At 30.4% G+C, this 21,284-nt stretch overlaps 3 protein-coding genes across 3 annotated transcripts; all 3 read left to right on the top strand.

The window, feature by feature from the left end:
• The first annotated feature begins 1,528 nt into the window (after nt 1-1,528).
• LOC145581429 (uncharacterized) lies at nt 1,529-3,642 on the top strand. Its single transcript, XM_081638435.1, has 5 exons — nt 1,529-1,893; nt 2,002-2,052; nt 2,453-2,500; nt 2,700-2,771; nt 3,216-3,642. Exons 1-5 carry the CDS (start codon nt 1,590-1,592, stop codon nt 3,590-3,592), a joined length of 852 nt encoding a protein of 283 aa, XP_081494561.1. The 5' UTR covers nt 1,529-1,589; the 3' UTR covers nt 3,593-3,642.
• A 914-nt stretch (nt 3,643-4,556) lies between these two features.
• On the top strand, nt 4,557-5,925 carry LOC145581422 (non-specific lipid transfer protein GPI-anchored 9-like). The gene is made up of 3 exons (XM_081638433.1): nt 4,557-4,890; nt 5,365-5,445; nt 5,630-5,925. The coding sequence occupies exons 1-3, from the start codon at nt 4,578-4,580 to the stop codon at nt 5,710-5,712; spliced, it is 477 nt and encodes a 158-aa protein (XP_081494559.1). The 5' UTR covers nt 4,557-4,577; the 3' UTR covers nt 5,713-5,925.
• A 5,484-nt stretch (nt 5,926-11,409) lies between these two features.
• Nucleotides 11,410-11,985, top strand: LOC145567525 (non-specific lipid transfer protein GPI-anchored 9-like). Its single transcript, XM_081626826.1, has 2 exons — nt 11,410-11,734; nt 11,912-11,985. Exons 1-2 carry the CDS (start codon nt 11,410-11,412, stop codon nt 11,983-11,985), a joined length of 399 nt encoding a protein of 132 aa, XP_081482952.1.
• Nucleotides 11,986-21,284: the final 9,299 nt, after the last annotated feature.

Raw genomic sequence — 21,284 nt, 5'->3', positions numbered from 1 at the left:
GTTACCCTTATTAAAACATAAAGTGAATATTAGTATTTCAAAATTAGTGGTCATTGCTCTACAATATAATAGTGTTTTGCTCTGTACTCCCTATGTATTCTGTATTAACCATATAGACATAACATTTTTAACATTGTATAGTAAGAAAAATATGATGTAAGGAATATACTTAGAATTAGAAAATTGAATCATACATAAATATATATTTCATTAATAATTAGTGAACAACAATTAACTTGTATCCAAATTATAATTACTTCGTATTATAGAACAAAAATTTCGATAAAGGAAGTATCTTATGTATCGAACTACAAAAAATAATCATTATACGCTCGTGTGTAAAATTAGACTTCACATTCTCCCTGACATACTACAAATTTAATTATAATACATAACATGTGTATCATACATTTTTACCCCCCTCAGATCCTTGTTTTCTATGGCTTTTGTATGATCTTTGACGTATTAGTGAAATTATGCGAAGTTGATCCTTCAATTGACACTATAATGAACCTAACAAGATCTCATCCATCAATTAATTAACTTACTTGGCTTGATCCAATATTTCAATCCACCGTTAATTTGTACAAATTGGGTAGCATGTACTTAGTATAATTTAACGATTATAAAATTTATATAATAGTGGATTTTTTTTTTTCAATTTTTTTAAAGAAAAAACCCAACTTAATTTTATTTAATTTTGTCAAAGAAAAATTACGTACAAAACAATTTCTTGCATGCACATGGGCACATGGCTGTTCCATAAACAACTAAACAAGAAGTCAATAATTAATTATACGTATAAGCTTACAAGTAGGAGTATAAAAACAGAAGTCAAATGTTACGTTCAACGATTATGCATTACTACATAATACATACGCTATTTATAGTATTATGAAATGCATGTCTGGCAACTTTCTAGAAGTTGCTTATTATTTCTAGAAAGCAATAATACTGCACTGGTGATGTAAATGATATGTCATATGACTCATATCTCATGTAGAAGGATGAACATGATGATAAAGTTTATGTGTTTTCAATCATTCAGTGTACCACAAACACCTTAAACACTCACTTTTTACTCCGCCCAAATGAGGAAAAATAAAAAATTATTCTTTATATACTCGGATGTATAACAAAATTTGTTTCGTGGGGTTATAGTGCGTGCTACTTATACTTTGTGTTAGTGTGCTACATTACATATCTCGTAATAATAGTACCATAAAAATGCATATAATTAACGATTGTGGATTTGTGGTGATAAGAATGTAATGTAATAGAAAGTAGAATGTACTATATACCTCTAAATACTTTTTAATAATAAGTCACAGGCGAGGTAGCGTCCATTTGTGAGACACTGAAATACTTAATTATTGTATCAACCTTTACATTATTTTAAAAAATATTGGCAATTATTATTTTTTAAGTTCTTTATACATAATTAATCTACTCCTATGAAATTGGCTATAAATATTACATATGCTTCAATATCATCATATAATTATATTTACATACTCACATTATTATATACACTTCATAAAGCTAGAGCTTTAAGAAAAAAGAGAGAGTAATTAAGAGATCGAATAAGCATGAAAATGATGAAGATGGTATTGTTTGCAATAATAATGTTGACAACAATATCAATTAGAACTTCACTAGCACAAGACGATGAAGTCGAAAACGCGGGGTGTTGGCTCAAAATATCGAGCTGCCTTGGTGATAATGATGTAGCATTGTGTTGTCCAATAATCCAGCAAGAAATAGACGATGAAAGAGACTGCTTTTGTTTGATGAAAGAAACTGCGCTACAAAATGCAACTATTGATGCTTCCTTCTCTACCATCTTTACTTTTTGTGACATTTCTGGTTCTTTTCAGACCTTATGTCCTGATGGTATGTACAACCTCGCTCGATCTCCTTATTCCATCTCATAGCTAATGCATCATTTACTTGCGAGATAAGAAATAATAACTGATTTTGCTATTTTTGTTTATTATGAAGATTCTGATTCAAGCTCGGCTCCACTGGTGTCACCAGACTCTTCATCATCAAGTATTTACATCTCTATCTACAATTTTATATACTACCTTATTTTCATATTATTCGCAATGATTTGACATAAAGTAGAGATCGAGGAAAAATGTCTATCTTTACAAATAATATGAAACGGAGGTAGTACTTCATTTTATTAGACAATAGTCCAAATCTGATACAAAAATATGGAAATCAATGTTAAATTAAATCCGATATGAAATTTAGTAAATGTGATTTAAATCCAATTGTCATTCCTTAATACATGTGTGTTGGTCGTGTCATTCCTTAATACATGCATGATGATCATGTTACATTATTATACTTGTAAGTTGTAATTAAGTTTTGTCTTATAATCAAATTATATACTTACTGCGATCCACTAATAAATTAAGTTTACAATTTTGAATTGATTTTGAAGGCGGCTCTATACCAACCTCAGCTCCAGTAGAAGATCCCTCACCACCAAGTACGTGTAATTTATTCATATGTGAATTAATTACTTATTTTCATATGAACATTTTGTTATTAATAAGATGAGTTTATTAGTTGTACAATGTTGGTCTAGTACTCCGTACAATGATTTATAAATACCTATATATATACGACATACGTATTATTTAAGTGGCCGCATGTACTAATATACATAGCATTTCTAAATTTTGAAGGTCCTACTTCTACAACTTCTACCCCTGCTACCGACGTATCAACTCCCTCGCCAGATGAGTCACTACCAGCTGGTAATTTCTTCGTTTAACTTGATGTATCAATAATTAAAACATTTGTTCTTTCAAAAAGTATGAATTTTACTCATTATCCTACTTGTATATTCATAATAATGACTAGTGTATACATAGATTAGGGTTTTTAATTATCCCTTGGCTAGGAGAACAAATCAAGCTTTGTATCATACCATATAGCTAATGTGTTACGAAATAATTATCATTATTATTACTCGCATCACCATATAGAATTAATTAAGCTCTCGGACCTCAAAGTCCAAAGTTAAGACTAGTGATGCTTGTACATTTTCACTTAACCATTGGATCATATCATAATTTATTTATGCGTGGTAACCAAGCAAAGTTTGGTCTAGTGATAAGGTTAAAAAATTAAAAAAATAAAATAAAAACATGCACGTGAGGTATATTTTGATTTATTTTTCATGTACAACAAATAAACAGGTGTTGGCGAATGTTGGTCAAAGATATTAACTTGTACTGATTCAAAGTCTGAGAATGAAATATCAGAGTGTTGTCCCATTGTTGAACAAGCAGTAACAGATGAAAGTGAGTGTTTCTGTGCTGGTGCCAAGATCGCTGTTCTTGATGATCCTTCAAATGCCGACACTTTTGATCAGTATTTGACGCTTTGTAAAATCAGTGAATCTCTCGATACATTATGCCCTAGTTCAAATAGCAGCACCACAGGAAGTCGGATTCCAAAGAAGACGAAGAACAGCCTAAACATAAGTGGAAGTAACAACAATAATATTGCACATATAGTTGGATTACTACCTAGTTCATTCTTGATTATTTTCGCAATAACTTTCTTGATTTAAAATAATTATAATGTCTTGATTTGAATCATTGTATTTTCAAGAGTTATGATTTGTTTAAGCATTTGTTTTCGATCACTTGTTTTTAATAAATTCTACATCCACATGATATTGTGAAAGATTTTGTGCTTAATTGTGAAGGCTTGAGTTTGAGGTGGGTTATTATAAAATAGAGATCACAAATTTCACACTTTAATTTGAGCATTTAATTTTTAAATGGACATCTCAAAATTTACTATAGTATTCTTATTAATATCTTATAATGTAGCTAGTTAAATTAAAGACTACTTTTTATTTTCATTATTATTAGTCCAATATGTACATTTATCTTCATTTGTTTGAATTGTAAAAATATTATATACCCATACGACGGTTATTGATCTGATCTACGTGAAACTCGTGAGGATATGAGTTAATTCCGTCCATTTATTTTGATGGAAAATATTTTCCAGGAAAATGATGTCTAAAAAAGATACGTGACCAAGTTAATATGGCAGCCAAAAAAGAAAATGGGACGAAAAGCCTAGTCACGGAGTATATATATAACCATATCCTAAGATTTCAACTTCATACATGATGAGTTGTGAATATGGTATAATTAGTTGTTATTCATAATCTATTGTTAAATTATCTTAATATATATCATTAAATTTATCAATTAATTACTCCTTAATTAGTACAACATGAAAATTTCTCAAATTACAGTTAATAACGAAGTTCATGTGATGTATTTAAATTAGTTAGTGGCCAACATGTTACAGCTATTTACTACAGATCAAATTACACCTTGGCTTAAAATTGCCAGGTCCATTGATATCTTAAAAAATCTGCTACATTCTAAGATTCATCCTATATATACAACCAATCCAAAATTCTTCAACAAATCAAACATATTTTCAATAAAATATTTTTTTCTAGTAAAATCAAATTCATATATTAGTACACTAATAAGAAGGAAGTTTTTCCATCCTAGTAGAGATCATATAAAATGGCATTTGAGAAGGTGATGATGATCATGGTACTATTCGCGGTAATGTTGGTATCTACACATGCTCAAGATCCAAGCACGTCGTGCATTCAAGCATTGATGCCTTGCGCGCAGTTCATCAATGCCACTACCAATCCACCACCAATGTGTTGCGGCCCTCTTACGGAGGCGTTCAAAACACAGGTGCCATGCCTTTGTAATATTTTCGAGAACCCTGAACTTGCCACCACTTATCATGTCAATATGACCCAGGCCATGGAGCTCCCCATCAAATGTGGCATTAAAAATGTTGATACCAGTCTTTGTAAAAAAGGTAATATTCTTATTGTTTTATATATATGGCTATTAAAATTATAATGCAACTAGTTACAAGTCCTTAAGAGTTTGAGTGATTAAATTTTACATAAGTATTCAATTTGTTGTACCCTTTGTTCCTTTGATCTTATAATGTGGTTTTTAAAGGTCATAAAAAAAAAGGAATATAAAAAACAATTTTGAAATATTGATCAAATTTGTTGGAAATATAATGTAAAATCATGAAAATTTCTAACAGTCTTTCCAATTGAATGGTCAAAGTTGTAGTTCGCTAGTAAACATACAAGCCAAATTGGAACGAACAATTTAAAAAGCATACTCCTAAAAATTTGCTAATGTAAAACTAAATTGCAGCGAATCTAATAAAATCTTGTATGCCTATTTTTATTCTCTCGTAATTCTCAAACATTCTATTCCTTTCATAACTTTGTACAAAAGTAAAATTTATTTACAACTTATTTGATATTTATAGTAAAAGGAGCAGCACCAACTAAATCTCCAGTAGCTGGTGGTGAAACTACAACTTCATCTGAATCATCTCCAAGTCCCGCAGGTAATTACTACAATTTTAAGATTTCTTTTAGTAATTCTATTCAAAATCAGGATTCAAAATTAATATAGACATACTTTTCACCTCGTGTTAGTTGCCACATATGTAACACTGTATTAATCCATATTATCGAAGTAAATTGAAATAATTAACTAGTTATTGAAATTCATCTTAATTAATCTTGCAGGAAAGAGTGCTGCAAACATCGTTAAACGAGCGGGACCAATTTCTAGCTTGATGTTGGTATTGGCGGGATTAATGTTTTATTAGGAACGTCTACACTCCCAACTGGAATACACATATATAATTCTTGATTAATGCCATTCTTATTAGTGTAACTACTCGTAAATAATTAATATCCGTGTTCATACATAGTATGGAGAACGGATTAAAATGATTTTTTTTTTTTTTTTTTTTTGAGATTGTATTATTGGATTGGCGATTTCGATCTCTTTAATTGGTAACATTGAGGTTGTAATGGATTATTGGTGGTTACATGCAATTCTTTTTCGAATTTCACGAATAAGCTCTACATTGTTCGAAATTTATATTACTAACACATTGCTATAATAAACCACACATACAAACTCTTAAATAGACCTGGTTCACACTAATTTATTGTGGACCACTTATAATAGAGATATTATGGTCGTTTTATTAATTTAATAAAAAGGTCACTATGTTAAAATAATAGTCATTATGTTAAAATAAAAGTGATTGTGTTTTATAAAGGTCATAAGAGATAAAAAATTTTAAATGAAAAATTTAAAATACCGGTCAATATGAATAATATAGGTCACTAGGTTAAAATTAGGATCATAATATCATACTTCAGTTTGCAACAATATTAAAATCACACAAATTTTATTAAAGGTTACTATATTAAAATTAAGGTTACTATATTTAATATTAGGGTCACTATGTTCAATACAAAGCCAGTTACGCACATGTAGAATTTCGGGTCCACAATAATAGTATTGTGAACCAGGTTCATACAAGTTTTTCTAAACCTTACAAGCCATAATTTTGCATATCATCGATAATAATTAAGATATTAACCTTTTGTACGTACTAGTACTTATATAATTGGATTATAATTATTAAAATTGACCTCATATATATGCTCTTTTTATGCTCAGAATAAGGGGGAAAAAGTTCATTTTTTTCGAATAACTAAATATACTCTGTAAACGGTTTTAAAAATATACTATACATATATATATATAGGGGCGAAGGGACCGGGGGGGCTGGTGGAGGCCCGGCCTCCCCGGCCCTTTATTATCAACTCTCGGCCCCCCTTAAAATATTATATATAGCGTTGAAGACACATAAATTACAATAAATAAGGTTTGTCACATTGGTTAGGTAATGATTGGTTAATATGTTTAATTATTTAATATTTTTGGCTAATTTTTAATTTATTAAATGGACCATTAGATCAAATTTTAGGGTTATTTGCTAATTAATTTATGAAAACACTAAAGCTACATATAAAGTTAATGACGGGAACCTGCATCATATTTTTAAAAATTCTTCTTTATTGATTTTTTTAAGTTATGTAATTTCATTTAATTAATAAATTTCTTATTGTTATTTACATGATTGTGATTAGTTGTTTACTTGGTTAATATGTTTAATTATTTAATATTTTTGGCTAATTTTTAATTTATTAAATGGACCATTAGATCAAATTTTAGGGTTATTTGCTAATTAATTTATGAAATCAAAAACACTAGATTTTTTTTTTAAAAAAAAGTTAATAATCAACAAGAAGAGGGTTCCACTTCAAAGGCAAATTTGAATCCCGAAAGTAATTTGAGTGATGATAATGAGCAAAACACAAATTTTGAGGGGCAAAATGATCTGGAACTTCAATTCCCAAAACTGGTAACTTGTGAGCGTGCCTTTTCTGCAATGAATATCGTCAAAACTCAACTAAGGAGTAAAATGGAGGATGATTTTCTTAGAGATGTTTTGGTTGTATACATAGAAAAAGAGATTGTTGTAGAGTTTAGTGTTGAATCTTTGATTGATGATTTTGCTACTATGAAAAATCGTAGAGTACGATTTAACTAATTTTTTTTTTGTAACAATAAAATACTATTTTAAAGCTACGAAATGTGTCAAAGTGATGAAGACTTGGAACTCAAGTTAACCAACCTCGACCATTAAACTATCACTTTAATTTTCTCCAAGTTAAAAGATATCAAAGCATTAATATTATCACCAAAATAGTACTACCAATTTTCAAATTAACAATATTTACTCTCATTTCTATCTCCTTACCAATCATAACGTCGATCATGCACTATTTCAAGGAGGCGAGTGTTATCACATCTTGAACAATTGTAGAAATCTCTTTAAATCTTTTCGTAATGTTTTAGTTTATCATTGTTTTAGGGAGGACAATAAAGTAGCCGATCGATTGGCTAACTTATTAGGTGTGGTTCTCGAAGAAAGGGTAGTTTATTTCGATGCTCCTCTAATCGAAATAAAAAATCTTCTCTGGGAGGACATAGTTGGGGTTACCTCACCCAGGTTTGTTAAGTAGTTTTGCTTGTTTTTTGTTCGGGTTTTTCCACTTTTGCATCAAAAAAAAAAATAACATCGATCATGCACCTTCATTCCTCATCATAACTTAGACAACATATTTGTTGTCCAAAGTCTTAGATCTATGACATCATTGAGTTGAATATACGTAGCTAGCTTTAATTTTTCCCGGAATGGAGATCGAGTAGAGATATAACAATAAAAACCAACTACAATTCTTTCAAAAAAAAAAAAAAAAATTGTGAAAAACTACCCATTATAGTCCAAAATTTGCGAGAAACTACCTATTAAAAAAAATGTTGTAATTGACTACCTAACTTTTGAAAAATGTTGTAATATACTACCTTACACCGAATTATGAAGTTTGACCAAAATTTTCCGGTGTTGACTTGGTCACGTGACACTTAGTGATCATCACGTGGGAAAATTGTGAGAAAATTTGGGAAAGGAAAGGGTCATTAAGTGTCACATGATGGTCACGTGACCAAGTCAACGCCGGAGAATTTTGGTCAAATTCTTCATAATCCGGCGTAAGGTAGTAAATTACAACATTTTTCAAAAATTAGGTAGTTAATTACAACAATTTTGACAATCACCACCTTCTGTTTAGTCCATTTTAGCAATTACTACCTTTTATTTTTTTATTTGAAAATTACCACCTTCTATTTTCAAAAACATCAAAAGTTACCACCTTTTTGCCTCCCCACTACCACATGACGTCATTTTGGGCTCATTCTTTCCTTTTCCTCCCCATTTCCCTCACATTTCTCATTCCTAACTCGATTCTCATCCCCTCTTTCACTTTTTTTCCCCAAACAATCAAAAACACTTCAATTCACTCCTCCAAATCAAAATTGACGAACAATTATTGGTGATTTGGGGGAAAAAAGTGAAAGGGGAGATGAGAATCCAAATAGGAATGAGAAATGTGAGGGAAATAGGGAGGGAAGGGAAAGAATGGGCCCAAAATGACGTCATGTGGTAGTTAGGGGCCAAGAAGGTGGTAACTTTTGATGTTTTTGAAAGTAGAAGGTGGTAATTTTCAAAAAAAAAAAAAATAGAAGGTAGTAATTGCTAAAATGGACATAACAGAAGGTGGAAATTGTCAATTTTCATTGGCCCTGTTCGGTAGTAAGCTTATTGGGGGTATATTAGCTTATTTGACTAACTTTAGCTGATTGACTAGTCAAACAAGCTAATACAAGTGTTTGGTAGTAAGCTTATTCCACTAAATAAGCTCTTTTTGAAAAAGCTCATTTTAGGAGCTTTTTCAATTAGCTTATTCATTAATTATTGTGAAATGACACTTATAACTTCATTTAATTTAAAATCCTATCTAAACTACCTACCCCACAATTAGCTTATTGGTCATTTCACATACTCAATCACCTTTAAGCTATTAGCTATTTACAAAACACTTTTATATAATCAATTAATACAATAAGTTAGTCAAATCAGTTAATAAAATCAGCTAGTCAAAATCAGCTAACTCAATCAGCTTCAACTTTCAGTTTTCAGCTTTCTCCCAAACAGGGTCATTGTTTTTTTATTGGTAGTTTCTCACAGATTCTGGACTATAATAGGTTGTTTTTCACAAAATTTCCAAAGAAAAAAAAAATCAAGTGCGACTTGTATAGTTGTATACAAAGTATGTATATATTTTGATAGTCATATTTTAAAAGCAATGGAATTAGTACTAGTATATATTAGTACATATACATTGGTACTTCGTAATATTCAAGGGAATATCCTAGCAAACTTATTAGCTACTAGTCTACTACTCGTATATTGAAAATAACAACAATGTAGTATTATTTTTTACTGCCACCATATGAAGGTGGTGATGAGTAGATGCGTGATAACAGAAATATTCAAGGATACTTCGTTCATATATATAGCCTCCCTAGATTGGCTCTTGCCATTAATTTTTCTATATTTCTCGAAGACATTATTTGCGTAGACTTGGTATGTTGGTAAGCCATAAGATCAGACTAGCTATATATTACATTAATATATAAGGAGAATAATTTTATTTAGCTAGACATATATATGAACCGGCCTACTTCTTGACAGGCTGACAGCGAGCTTACATTCTAAAGTATTTCATTTTTCAAACAAGTTGAAGATATTTATACAAAGTTTATATATATACTCCCTCGGTATCTCTCTCTATATATGCATTAGTTTGACTTAGCACTCTTTGACTTGATTTTATTCTTTGTACTATTTTATAAATGACAAAAGTTATTATGTGAAGTTTGCTAATAAATTAGTCAAAATATAAATATATATATATATATATATATATATATATATATATATATATATATATATATATATATATATATATATATATATATATATATATATATATATATATATATATATATCCACAATATCAACTTTTTATTAATTTGGCTAAATTAAATGACAATTAAAGATATTAATAATTGTTATTAGAGTTGTGCGTTGGCATATATAAGTCATATTGATGTATTATTTATTCAGATAAAGAGAAGGTATGTATTTATTAGTTAACACAAAAATTAGTGTTCTGATTGATTTCCACATACATCATACATCATACAGCCTATTGTACCTTATTAGATACGTCAATAATCAATGTTAGTTGTAGGCTTAAATTCTCATATTACAAATTCACAAGATATATAAGCACAAGGTGGGGCAATGAAATTATCTTGGTTATATTGTACACGATGTGCAACCGGTCGGATTACCAACTTACCATACATTATATTTCTACGTCTTCTTAGTAGATGGGAAGGACAAGACCGAGATGAGAATTTTAATGGGGCAACGATTCGAGCTATCACCTTTGGTAATATTTAATACTCATACTTGTATAAGAATCAAAATTATTCTCATCCTAGCCTTTACAAAATAAAATAGAATAATGGGAAACTATATTTATAATTATGTTGAATGGAATTCATCCGTTCAACCATTCAACCAAAAACAACTTGCTATTAAAGAGAAGTACATACTTAATTACTATTCCATATAACACACTTCGTATTACAAATTTACAATACTAATCGAGAAGGTCAACCAGCTTAGACGTTAACTCTTAAGGGAGAATCTTTCCCAAAAAAAATAATAAAGCACTTACATGTTGCATTTTAATTATTTGAAAGAAAAATGAAGAAAAAAAATACATTAAGCTCAAATGTATACCTAAGGAAACTCCATTCATCATCATGCACTACAAATCAAATAAATAATAAAAATGACTTTTTTATATTTAATAAGCTACTTACATACATACATACCCAAATAATAAGTCTATAAATAGAAATCAGAATTTGAGTATAAAATTTAACAAACACGTAAACAAATTAAATACATACTTCAATTCGTATATTGTCAAGCTATTTACGAATTACTTAAGAAAACAAAATGAGCAAAGTGTTGTGCTTGGCTGCTTTGATGGTGGTGCTAGTGGTATCAACACCTCTAGCGGCACGATCACAAGATGAAGCTGACGTACCTGACTGTGTTACGGAGCTCGATCCTTGCGGCCCGTTCGTTAACTCGACAACCGCCGTGCCACCCGCCGCATGTTGCCAACCCCTAGAGATGGTGATTAAAAATGATCTCCCTTGTCTTTGTAACATCTTTAGCAGCATTGAGATAATCCAGACTTTGAGTCTCAATGTTACGGAGGCACTTACTCTACCACAACGTTGTGACATCCAATTTGATTTACTTGCTCAATGTGAAGGTAACTTCCTCCAAATTAATCGACTAGCTAGTATTATTATATACGATATATATCGTTGAAAGTTGAAATAATGTGACAACTGATTATTGAAAGTTAAAATAATGTGACAATTGATTGAATATGAAACAAAACATGCAATGGTTCGTTGCTGACGTGGTATTGTTTTTCTAACAACAGCGCTAGCTACGGCTCCATCAATGTCCCCAGCTTCAGCTCCAACTTCAGGTTTGAAATTATGTATTTTTACATGATTGTGATTTTCATTTCATCTTGATATAAATTAATTATTTATAGATTTATTATCTTGGCAAGAAATTAATTGTACTTTTTAGTTTTAATTGACCTTAATTACATACCCTAGCAGTTTAATGATATAAGGTGCGTGCGATTTTGGAGGTTACATACCCTAGCAGTTTAAAGTTTAATCAATGACGTTTATTGGCCTGGGATTGTTTTTTATTAAGAAAAATAAATACTTTGTATATGTTTAATCAATAAGACACTTAATTACAAGAGGGTAACTTTAACAAGTTTATGATAACTTTATCCACGGTAATTTTTAATTTGTAATGAGATCGATTGTATTTAAAGTGTAATCTCTAATAGATACATGTTATGAAGACTAAATATGATTGATTTATACATTTTAAGTATTTTTTAAGGGTAAAATTAATGTTCGAAAAAAGATAACTTTTGTATTATACAAGGACAACTTTAACTCGTCTTACTATAATTAAATGAAAATCTGCCCCAACTAAAAATTTGTGTAATCAATAACATTCAAGCAAGATGCATTTATACAATTATCAATTTGTCAGTTTTCACTAAACATATTTTCCTTTTTTTTCTTTTTTTTTTTCCTAAATAACATATTTTTCATTGTTTTGGTGAGGGACTTATTTAGATTAATGTTATAATTGTACATGAAATTAATTGGCATTAAAACTTTTGTAGGTATGGACTAAGGAAAGTCAGCTGGGTCAATAACATTGCTTGGACTGGATCAGATGTTTGGGCTTTATTCTTCTTTTGTGTTCTTTTGAGGGCCTGTGGGCCTAGGTCCTTTTAATCTTACTTCAATATGTGTTTTCTGTATTGAACTATTGCTTATTTCTGCTCACCCAATAATAAAAGAGAAAAAATTGCATAATTGCTCCACGAGACCATGATGCTCTTTGTAATTTAAGTACTTCATTAAGTTAAAAACGCTATTGTGTTGTGATTTTAATATGCTTCCCCTTTTTTTTTTAATGAGATGTTCTCTTACAATCCATTATTACCTCAATGGGCTCAATCACATTGTTTATACAAATTTCGAGTCTAAATAAATAAAGACGGGAAATAAAGTAACAAATGAATTTATATTAATATGTGATTTTTGGGTACAATCTTTGTATAAAAGTTTATAATAAAATAAACTAAGTCCTCTGATTCTGTTCCGTAGCTTGACGATGACACGTGTGTGACACCTGTAGATTGACGTTTGATGACGTCGACTTGAGTTTAAATGCAGGGTGACGTTTGATGACGATGACACGTGTGTGACACCTGTAGATTGACGTTTGATGACGTCGACTTGAGTTTAAATGCAGGGTGACGTTTGATGATGTCAACCTGTATTCAAGAGTTTTGTTTGAATACACCTGAACGAGGGCTTTGAAGCTTAGTCCCGTTCAAATGTGTTTGAGTGTATCTGAACAAGTCGGCACGAGTTTGATATGCTTGATGACTTACTTCATAGAGAATTCCGTTTGACTTTTATGAGCTCTTGGAATAATGATTTCTGGATCCCTCAATTGATGGAGGAATGGTATATTTATAGGAGATGAGAATCCCTTGAGTGGACTTAGTAGGTTTGGGGCCTGACCCATTTTATGACTTAGAAGTCTTTTAACCTGGTCCATTTAATTTATTTTATAATTCGAATTGTATTTGATTAATTCGGATTACTTATTTGAGTGGGCCAAAAATAATTAAAATGGATTATTCATATGATTTTAATCCAAATTAATTTATTTAATTTAATGTATGACACTCATAAAATTTCCGTGTCTACACACATATAACGTCATATACCAACACTTGTTGGCTCAAGTGGTGATGTCCTAAAGGGAAGTATTAGGTTTGAGCCTCACTGTATACAAAAACTCTTGTTGGGATATTCACCCACCATAAGCCAAGTATAAGTGCGACCCGGGTCAGATTCAGACGTAGTCAGAACTAAGCTCTGGTAAACTGGGTGGATATCCTAGAAAAAAATATAAAACATCATACAAGCAAGATACCAACAAGCATTTAGATTGAACCATTAGATGATCCGATAGCATATCTCTAAATTGCACATACCAGCATGGTTTAATAGTATTAACGAGGTAATAGGGCTTGTTCTCATCAGATTATTTTAAGTTCGGTTCGGTTCGGTTATTCGGTTCAGTTCATCTCCTAATTGCTTTCTCTCATAAAATATTCAGTTAAGTTCAGCTCTAATAAGTTCAGTTCAGCTCTAATAAGTTCAGTTCAATTCAAGTTCAGCTCATTTCAGCAATGAAAATAAGCCCTAAGTACTTAAGTAGTACAATGGTACTAAAATACCTTAAGAACATTTTGCAGTACAGTGTATAGTACTATCTTAGATACAGAGTTGAGCAAGATTTAAGTTTTGACTATTTTTAAAATGAGTGAAGGAAAAATCAAAATTGGTATCGTGCCATCCTTAGGTCAAACTTACATGCATTAATTAGCCAAATTAGGTCCATACCTAGGCTAAATTCTGAACTGCTAATCGTCGCTCCCATTTTACATACTAACGCTCCCTTTTTGACATGAAAGGACGATATTGCCCTTTGTGTAAATTGTAGTGCATAATGGTATAATATCATTCTCGACCCCTCCATTTACTACCACGTGGTAAAAAAAAAAAATCCCGAACTACCACATCCGACCTCGCCCCACCACATTCGATCTACCACCAAAATCCAAGTTTATTTTTTTAAAAAAAATTTATTAAGCATTAGCAACAGGTTTAGGACGATGGATGTCGACAACATTCGGACACCGAAAGCTTCGTCGGAGGATTCCGTAAGTCGTCTTACTTTTTTAAAAAAAAAATTGAAATAAAACATCCGCCTAAAATTTTAGGATCCACGTAGGGGGATCCACTTAAAATTTCCGGATCCACCAAGGAGGATCCTAATGTTTTGGGCGGATGTATGTAGTGTTTTTTTTTTCTTAAATTGATTAATTAATCAAATTTACTATTGTAATCTTTGTATTATTATTATTATTATTATTATTATTATTATTATTATTATTATTATTATTATTATGATTAGTATTAATTTTGTGATTATAGTAATTAGTATTATTATTTTATCAAATTTATTATTGTAATCAAATTTTTTGTTTTCCTGATTTTACTTAATTTTTTTTAGAGAATAAAATGAGAGTAAATGAGAGTATGAGAGTGAAGTGCGAGAGTTGTGAGTATCGTGAAGTGAGTCGTGGCTATTTATTTGATAGGGGTAAAAATGGAAAATCTTAAAAAAAAATGCGAGCGATGCCTAGTAAAAGGGGAGCTACGTTTAACAACCCCCGCTAAAATTTCATCTCAACTAGGCAGGTCATGTCATGTCGCGCCAACAAATCGCTTGATAATTTCTGCGGTTAATCTCCAACTAAGGTCATGCTTCCGCCAATTTTTTTTAAAAAAAGACATTTATGCGCAACCCATTGTCATGAGGTTACGCCATATTTCAAAATTGACGTCTAAGAGTAGAGATGTCAAAAGCACACCCAACCCGACCTAATCCGAAACCGATCCGAAAAATATCCAATTCAGAATTGAAATCGCGTGAACATAACAATTTAGTATGACATAACTTTAAAAATTTACCTAACCCAATCTGTTCATCCGAATTGACACCCCTATCCAAGAGTGCAGTTGCCAGCGTGCCAAGTTGTCCTATGCCAAATTTACTCATGAAGTGTTTAAAAAGATAAATTCTCCCCAATATTTTCTCTCATTTCTACTCTCGTACCAATAATATGAATTTAAAAGTACCAATAATCTTGTTGGTATTTTTTACTCGTATCTTTTTTTGGTACAATTATTATATTAACATAACATGAGATCTAAAAGTACCACCGGATACTTATTAATTAAGTTAAAATTGTCATTAATGACAAGAGTTATTATTCGTGTGTTCTATTCACCTAATTTTTACTTATCAGAACTGATCTTATCTAATCTAAACTTATCTGAAATTATTTGAACTTATTAGACCTTATTTTAATTGTAATTTAATTGCACTTGGGTAATCCTTATTGTAAAGGATTTGATTAAATCATATTTATTGATATTGTTTATAGTTAGCAATCCCTTGATTTACTCTTTAGATTGATAGTCAAAGATATCCCTTATTCTTAGCTAATGTTCCTAAACAAGTACTCCAATGTATCTAGTCGTATTATATTGCTTACTCATGTACTATATATACTCATGGAATCACATCAATATAATTAAGCTTTCCAACATTCTCTTTCTCATAACTCTATCATGGTATCATGAGCTTTTGATCCATCTTTTCTTGCTTCCGCTACTACCATGGTTACACTATCAAAACCTTTTGTTGACACCGACAAATGATGGTGACCATATCAAACTTTCTTCTCGGAAAGCTTCAAACCAAAATCACATTTTTCACTCAACTCTTTTGGCACCCCGTATTTCATATACCAAGAGATGCCATTGATATATATTTTTTTCTCCAAACCCCTTACATGGAGAAACAAACCTTTTTCGATATCCCGTAGTCTACCTACCATGTGTTACCATATACGAAATTCTCTCTAAAACCATTATGGAGAAACATAACATTCTGTTCTAAACCACCATCACCACCATTAATATTTTCTATCTCGCCTTCAATGGTGGTGAAGGATCGGAACCTCTATATTTTTTTCCCTCCCATTTGTTGCGAGTATACGCTAGCAAATTTTTATTTATTTTTAAATATTTACAATCAATGGTTCATGTGTTTAAAAACCGTGAAAAACACCCATTAAACAACATCTTATTCTCTCTCTATATACTACTTCGTATCTTTTTACTTCTTCATGCAACTCCTCCATCTAAAAAAAAATCTCTCTCTTAACTCTAAATTTGGTACGTACACCTCTCAATTGAAGAAACACCAACATCTTGAAGTGGCAATCAACAATCAAGAAGAACATTCATTTTACAAGATTGTACTTTCCCTTTGGCCGTCCATCTTGCGGGGGCGTGTAAAGGATTTGATTAAATCATATTTATTGATATTGTTTATAGTTAGCAATACCTTGATTTACTCTTTAGATTGATAGTCAAAGATATCCCTTATTCTTAGCTAATGTTCCTAAACAAGTACTCCAATGTATCTAGTCGTATTATATTGCTTACTCATGTACTATATATACTCATGGAATCACATCAATATAATTAAGCTTTCCAACATTCTCTTTCTCATAACTCTATCACTTATGAGAACTTATTTTCCTAAATTTAAACTTAAATGAACTTATCTGAACTTATTACACCTGAAATAAATGAAAATAAGTTAAACTATACAGGCACTTAACTTAAACAACCTGGTCACAACATTATGCACCTTCATTCCTCATCATAACTTAGACAACATATGAACTATGGAGTATAACATCATCATTGAGTTGAATACATAGTTTTTTCGACGAATGGTGGGCAAAAATATAACCATAAAATTATCAACTACGAGTCTACGACTAGTAGAGTTGTATACGAAGTTTTTTTAGGAGGGGTTGGTAAAAAGAAGGAATGGGTCAAAACCTCTCATAGGTCTGCTCGGCCCGAATTATCGGGTGAGGTACTTTGGGAATGAGGGATATTAAAAGAGTTATCGGGCTAGGCACTTTGGGAATGAGTAAAATTAAAAAGGGTTATCAGGCTAGGCACTTTGGGAATGAGGGAAATGGGTGATGAGAGAGAAAACACGGTGAGAGAAGTGGTGATTGTGGGTGATGAGAGAGAAAAAAATAGAGAAAGAGGAAGAAAGGTGGGGGTTATAGTAAGGGTATTGGTGTCTATTTACTTAAAATAATGTTGGCGGTGTTGATAAATATTATTTGCGGTGTTTAACTCTCGTGAAATGAATCCTCACCTTAAATTGCCTCTTGTGGGGTTTGATCCCACTCATCCCACAATCTCTTAATTATGAGATGCAAACTTTTTCATTACACGAAGCCTTGTACGTTTGGTGACTGCTAAGTACTCCTTCCGTCCCTAACTTATTGTTTGCACCATTTGGCCCAAAAAGTGAGTTCACATGGTACAAACAAAAAGGGACTAAAGGAGTATATATGGTGGTTATTTTTTTGAAAATAATTGAATTAGTAGTCACTAGTATGTATACCCTACATTGTAATTCGTAATATATATACACTCCCTTTGTCTTTGATATTTGCTCCAGGTTTTTTTTATTTTTTTTATTATTTATTATTATTATTACTTTTCACAGTATACAAAATGTGTTTTAAAACGATTTTATCTCCGTTTCATACATATCTAAAATTATAAAAACTACTATGTATTAATCAAATATTAAATAAGACTTCCAACAAAATCTCACATGACTATATATATTATATATCTTATCTCTTACATATTAATACTCTCTATGTTTCATAATGTTAGTTCCATATGGAATCAATCACATAAAATAAGAAAATTAATATATTTGGAATCTAACATTAAAGTACAACATAATTCATAATTAGTTTACCTTATTTAACTTTTTTGATTTTTTATTAGGAAAACACAAGTCATAATTGCATAATTTAAGGTAAAAATTTCGTTACTTAAAGTTGTGTCATCAATAAACAATCAATTAATTGCAAAAAAATCAAATAATTAATGAAATATATTTAATATAGGTAGATTTTTTTGAAACACCCAAAATAGTATACGGGACTAACATTATGAAACGGAGGGAGTAGAATTTTATGGTAACAGACTTTAATATTTTACTCATATTTTTTTAAAAAAAAATGGGCACAAATAAAGGGATTGAGGGAGTAATATTCTAGGGAATATCCTAATTTAACCAACTTATTTTCTGCTACTACTCGTATATTGAAAAAATAACAATAATGTCATAATGATGCACTTGTATTATTTTTTTACTGCCAGCATAAATGAAGGTGGTGAGTACATGCGTGATAACAGAAATATTCAAGGATACTTCATATATATAGCCTCCCTAGATTGGCTCTTGTGATTAATTTTTCTATATTTCTTGAAGACATTATTTGCCCAGACTTGGTAAGCCATTAAATCAGACTAGCTATTACATAATACATAAGGGGAATAATTTTAGCTATTTATGAACTGGCCTTCATCTTGACAGCAAGGTTACATTCTAAAGTATTTCATTTTTCAAACAAGTTAAAGATTTATACTTCTATATCTCTTTCTGTAAATGCATCATTTTGATTTTGCGCTCTTCACTTATCAATTTTGACTTGATTTTATTCTTCATACGATTATTATTTTATAGTATAAATGATCTATGACAAAAGTTGTTATGAAAAGTTTGCTAAATTAGTGCAATAACGTATGTACATGTCCATAATTACAACTTTTTACATAACTACTTTACTAATTGACAATAATCAAAGATTGATATAATGGTTAGAGATGTGCTCTGGCATGTTTATAAGTCATACTAATGCACTTATTCAATTCTAAGTAGATGGGATGGACAATATCGAGATGAGAGTTTTATCAGGACAACATATTCGAACTACTGCACCTTTGGTAATAATTAATATTTAGGATCTTGTATCAAAACAGCTAGTTTGACAAAATTATTTACCAAAATGGCTAATTATAAAATTTAATTCCCAAACTAGCTAATTTATTAACTTGGAAGGAATTTATCTATTTCTTATTTCCTTTGAACCAGTATGGTTCACCTTTGGTTTATTTTTATTTCCTTAAAGATTTTTTTAAGTTGAAAAATTTAAGCAGTTTACAAAACTACGAAGAACGTAAACAGTGGCAGACTCGCAGATCCCTAATTTCTCTCCAAAAAAAATAAAAATTAAAAGCCCTAATTTTTCATCTTGATCATATCAGTCACAAAAATTTGGATTTCAAGTATTATTGTTCTATCAATCTTACCGCAAATTTATACTACGATAAGGGAATTTAAGATATTGTTCATCTTTTTCATGTCTATTAAATTAATTGTATACTCTTTGTTTATGTCGGCCAGTATGTATAATTTTTTTGTTTAATGTGTATGATAAATCAAACTTACATATATTTATTTCTATTTTTATGTGTTAAAAAAATAGTTGTATTTTTTTTTTCATTTGTTGATTAAAAGTTTGGATCATTTTTTTTTGAGTGGTTGTTTATGTTGTGTAACTTTTTTTAAAATTGAGAATTGCTGCATATATATTATGTTGATTGTTATTGTTCAAATTAATGGGATATTTTAAAGTATGGCATAAGAATTTAAATAAAACCAAATTTTTTTTAAAAAAACCTAATTCTTTTTAAATAAAACAAAAAAAAAAAATAAACATAAAGTGAATCGAACAGGTTCAAAGGAATATTAAAAATAAATAATATCCTTTCAAATCAATAAATTTAGCTAGTTTGGGAATTAAATTTTAAAATTAGCCGTTTTAGTAAATACTTTTGTTAAAATAGCCATTTTGGTAAAAAATCCTAATATTTACGCCAAATAATTTTATTTTTTTTTAATAGCAAAAATATTTCATTAATTAAAAGTCATACGACATCTACAATAGAGATTCGACGTTAACAAATACATAAGATATTGAATCAAATAGAATTTTCCTTCATAAAAACTACGATCGTCGAGTAGATCTTGCACTGCGGAGCATCTCCCGCTTATATCGCTGAAAATTACAGCCTTGTTGAAGAGACAATCTAACGATCTCATTTACGAACAGATGAATCAGAAGGAAAACATCCTCACGGCTACGCCAAATAAAAATTAAAACCATTCCATCTCATTTACAAAATAAAATAGAGTAGAATAATAGGAATCTATTTTTATTAATATACTTCGTATGCTGATTACTGAATGGAAATCATTCGTTCATCCTGAACCATTCAACTATATTAAAACAACTTGCTATTAAAAGAAGTATATACGTAAAAATAAAAATATAATATATTTCAGTACTAATCGAGAAGGTCAAATAATAGCTAGATGTTAACTCGATCTCAAGGGAGGTTCTTTCCAAATATAATTAAGCATATACTTACATGTATGTTTATAATTGAAAAGAAAAAAAATAAAAGGTCAAGATCAAGGTCAATCATATTTTCGGAAATACATGAAGCTCGAACTAATAATACCTAAGGAAACTTCATTCATCATGCACTACAAATCAAATAAATATGAAGAATTATTATTGTTTTTGATAATCAACAATACCAAAAAAAAGTCTATAAATAGAAATCAAAATGAGTACAAAATATAATAACAAACACGTAACA

Source organism: Chenopodium album, chromosome 2 (genome assembly GCF_948465745.1).
Source record: "Chenopodium album chromosome 2, dcCheAlbu1.1, whole genome shotgun sequence".
In the NCBI taxonomy this organism is placed as follows: Eukaryota; Viridiplantae; Streptophyta; class Magnoliopsida; order Caryophyllales; family Amaranthaceae; genus Chenopodium; species Chenopodium album.
Note: the sequence above shows the minus strand (reverse complement) of the source record. Positions and strands in the feature narration are given on the sequence as shown.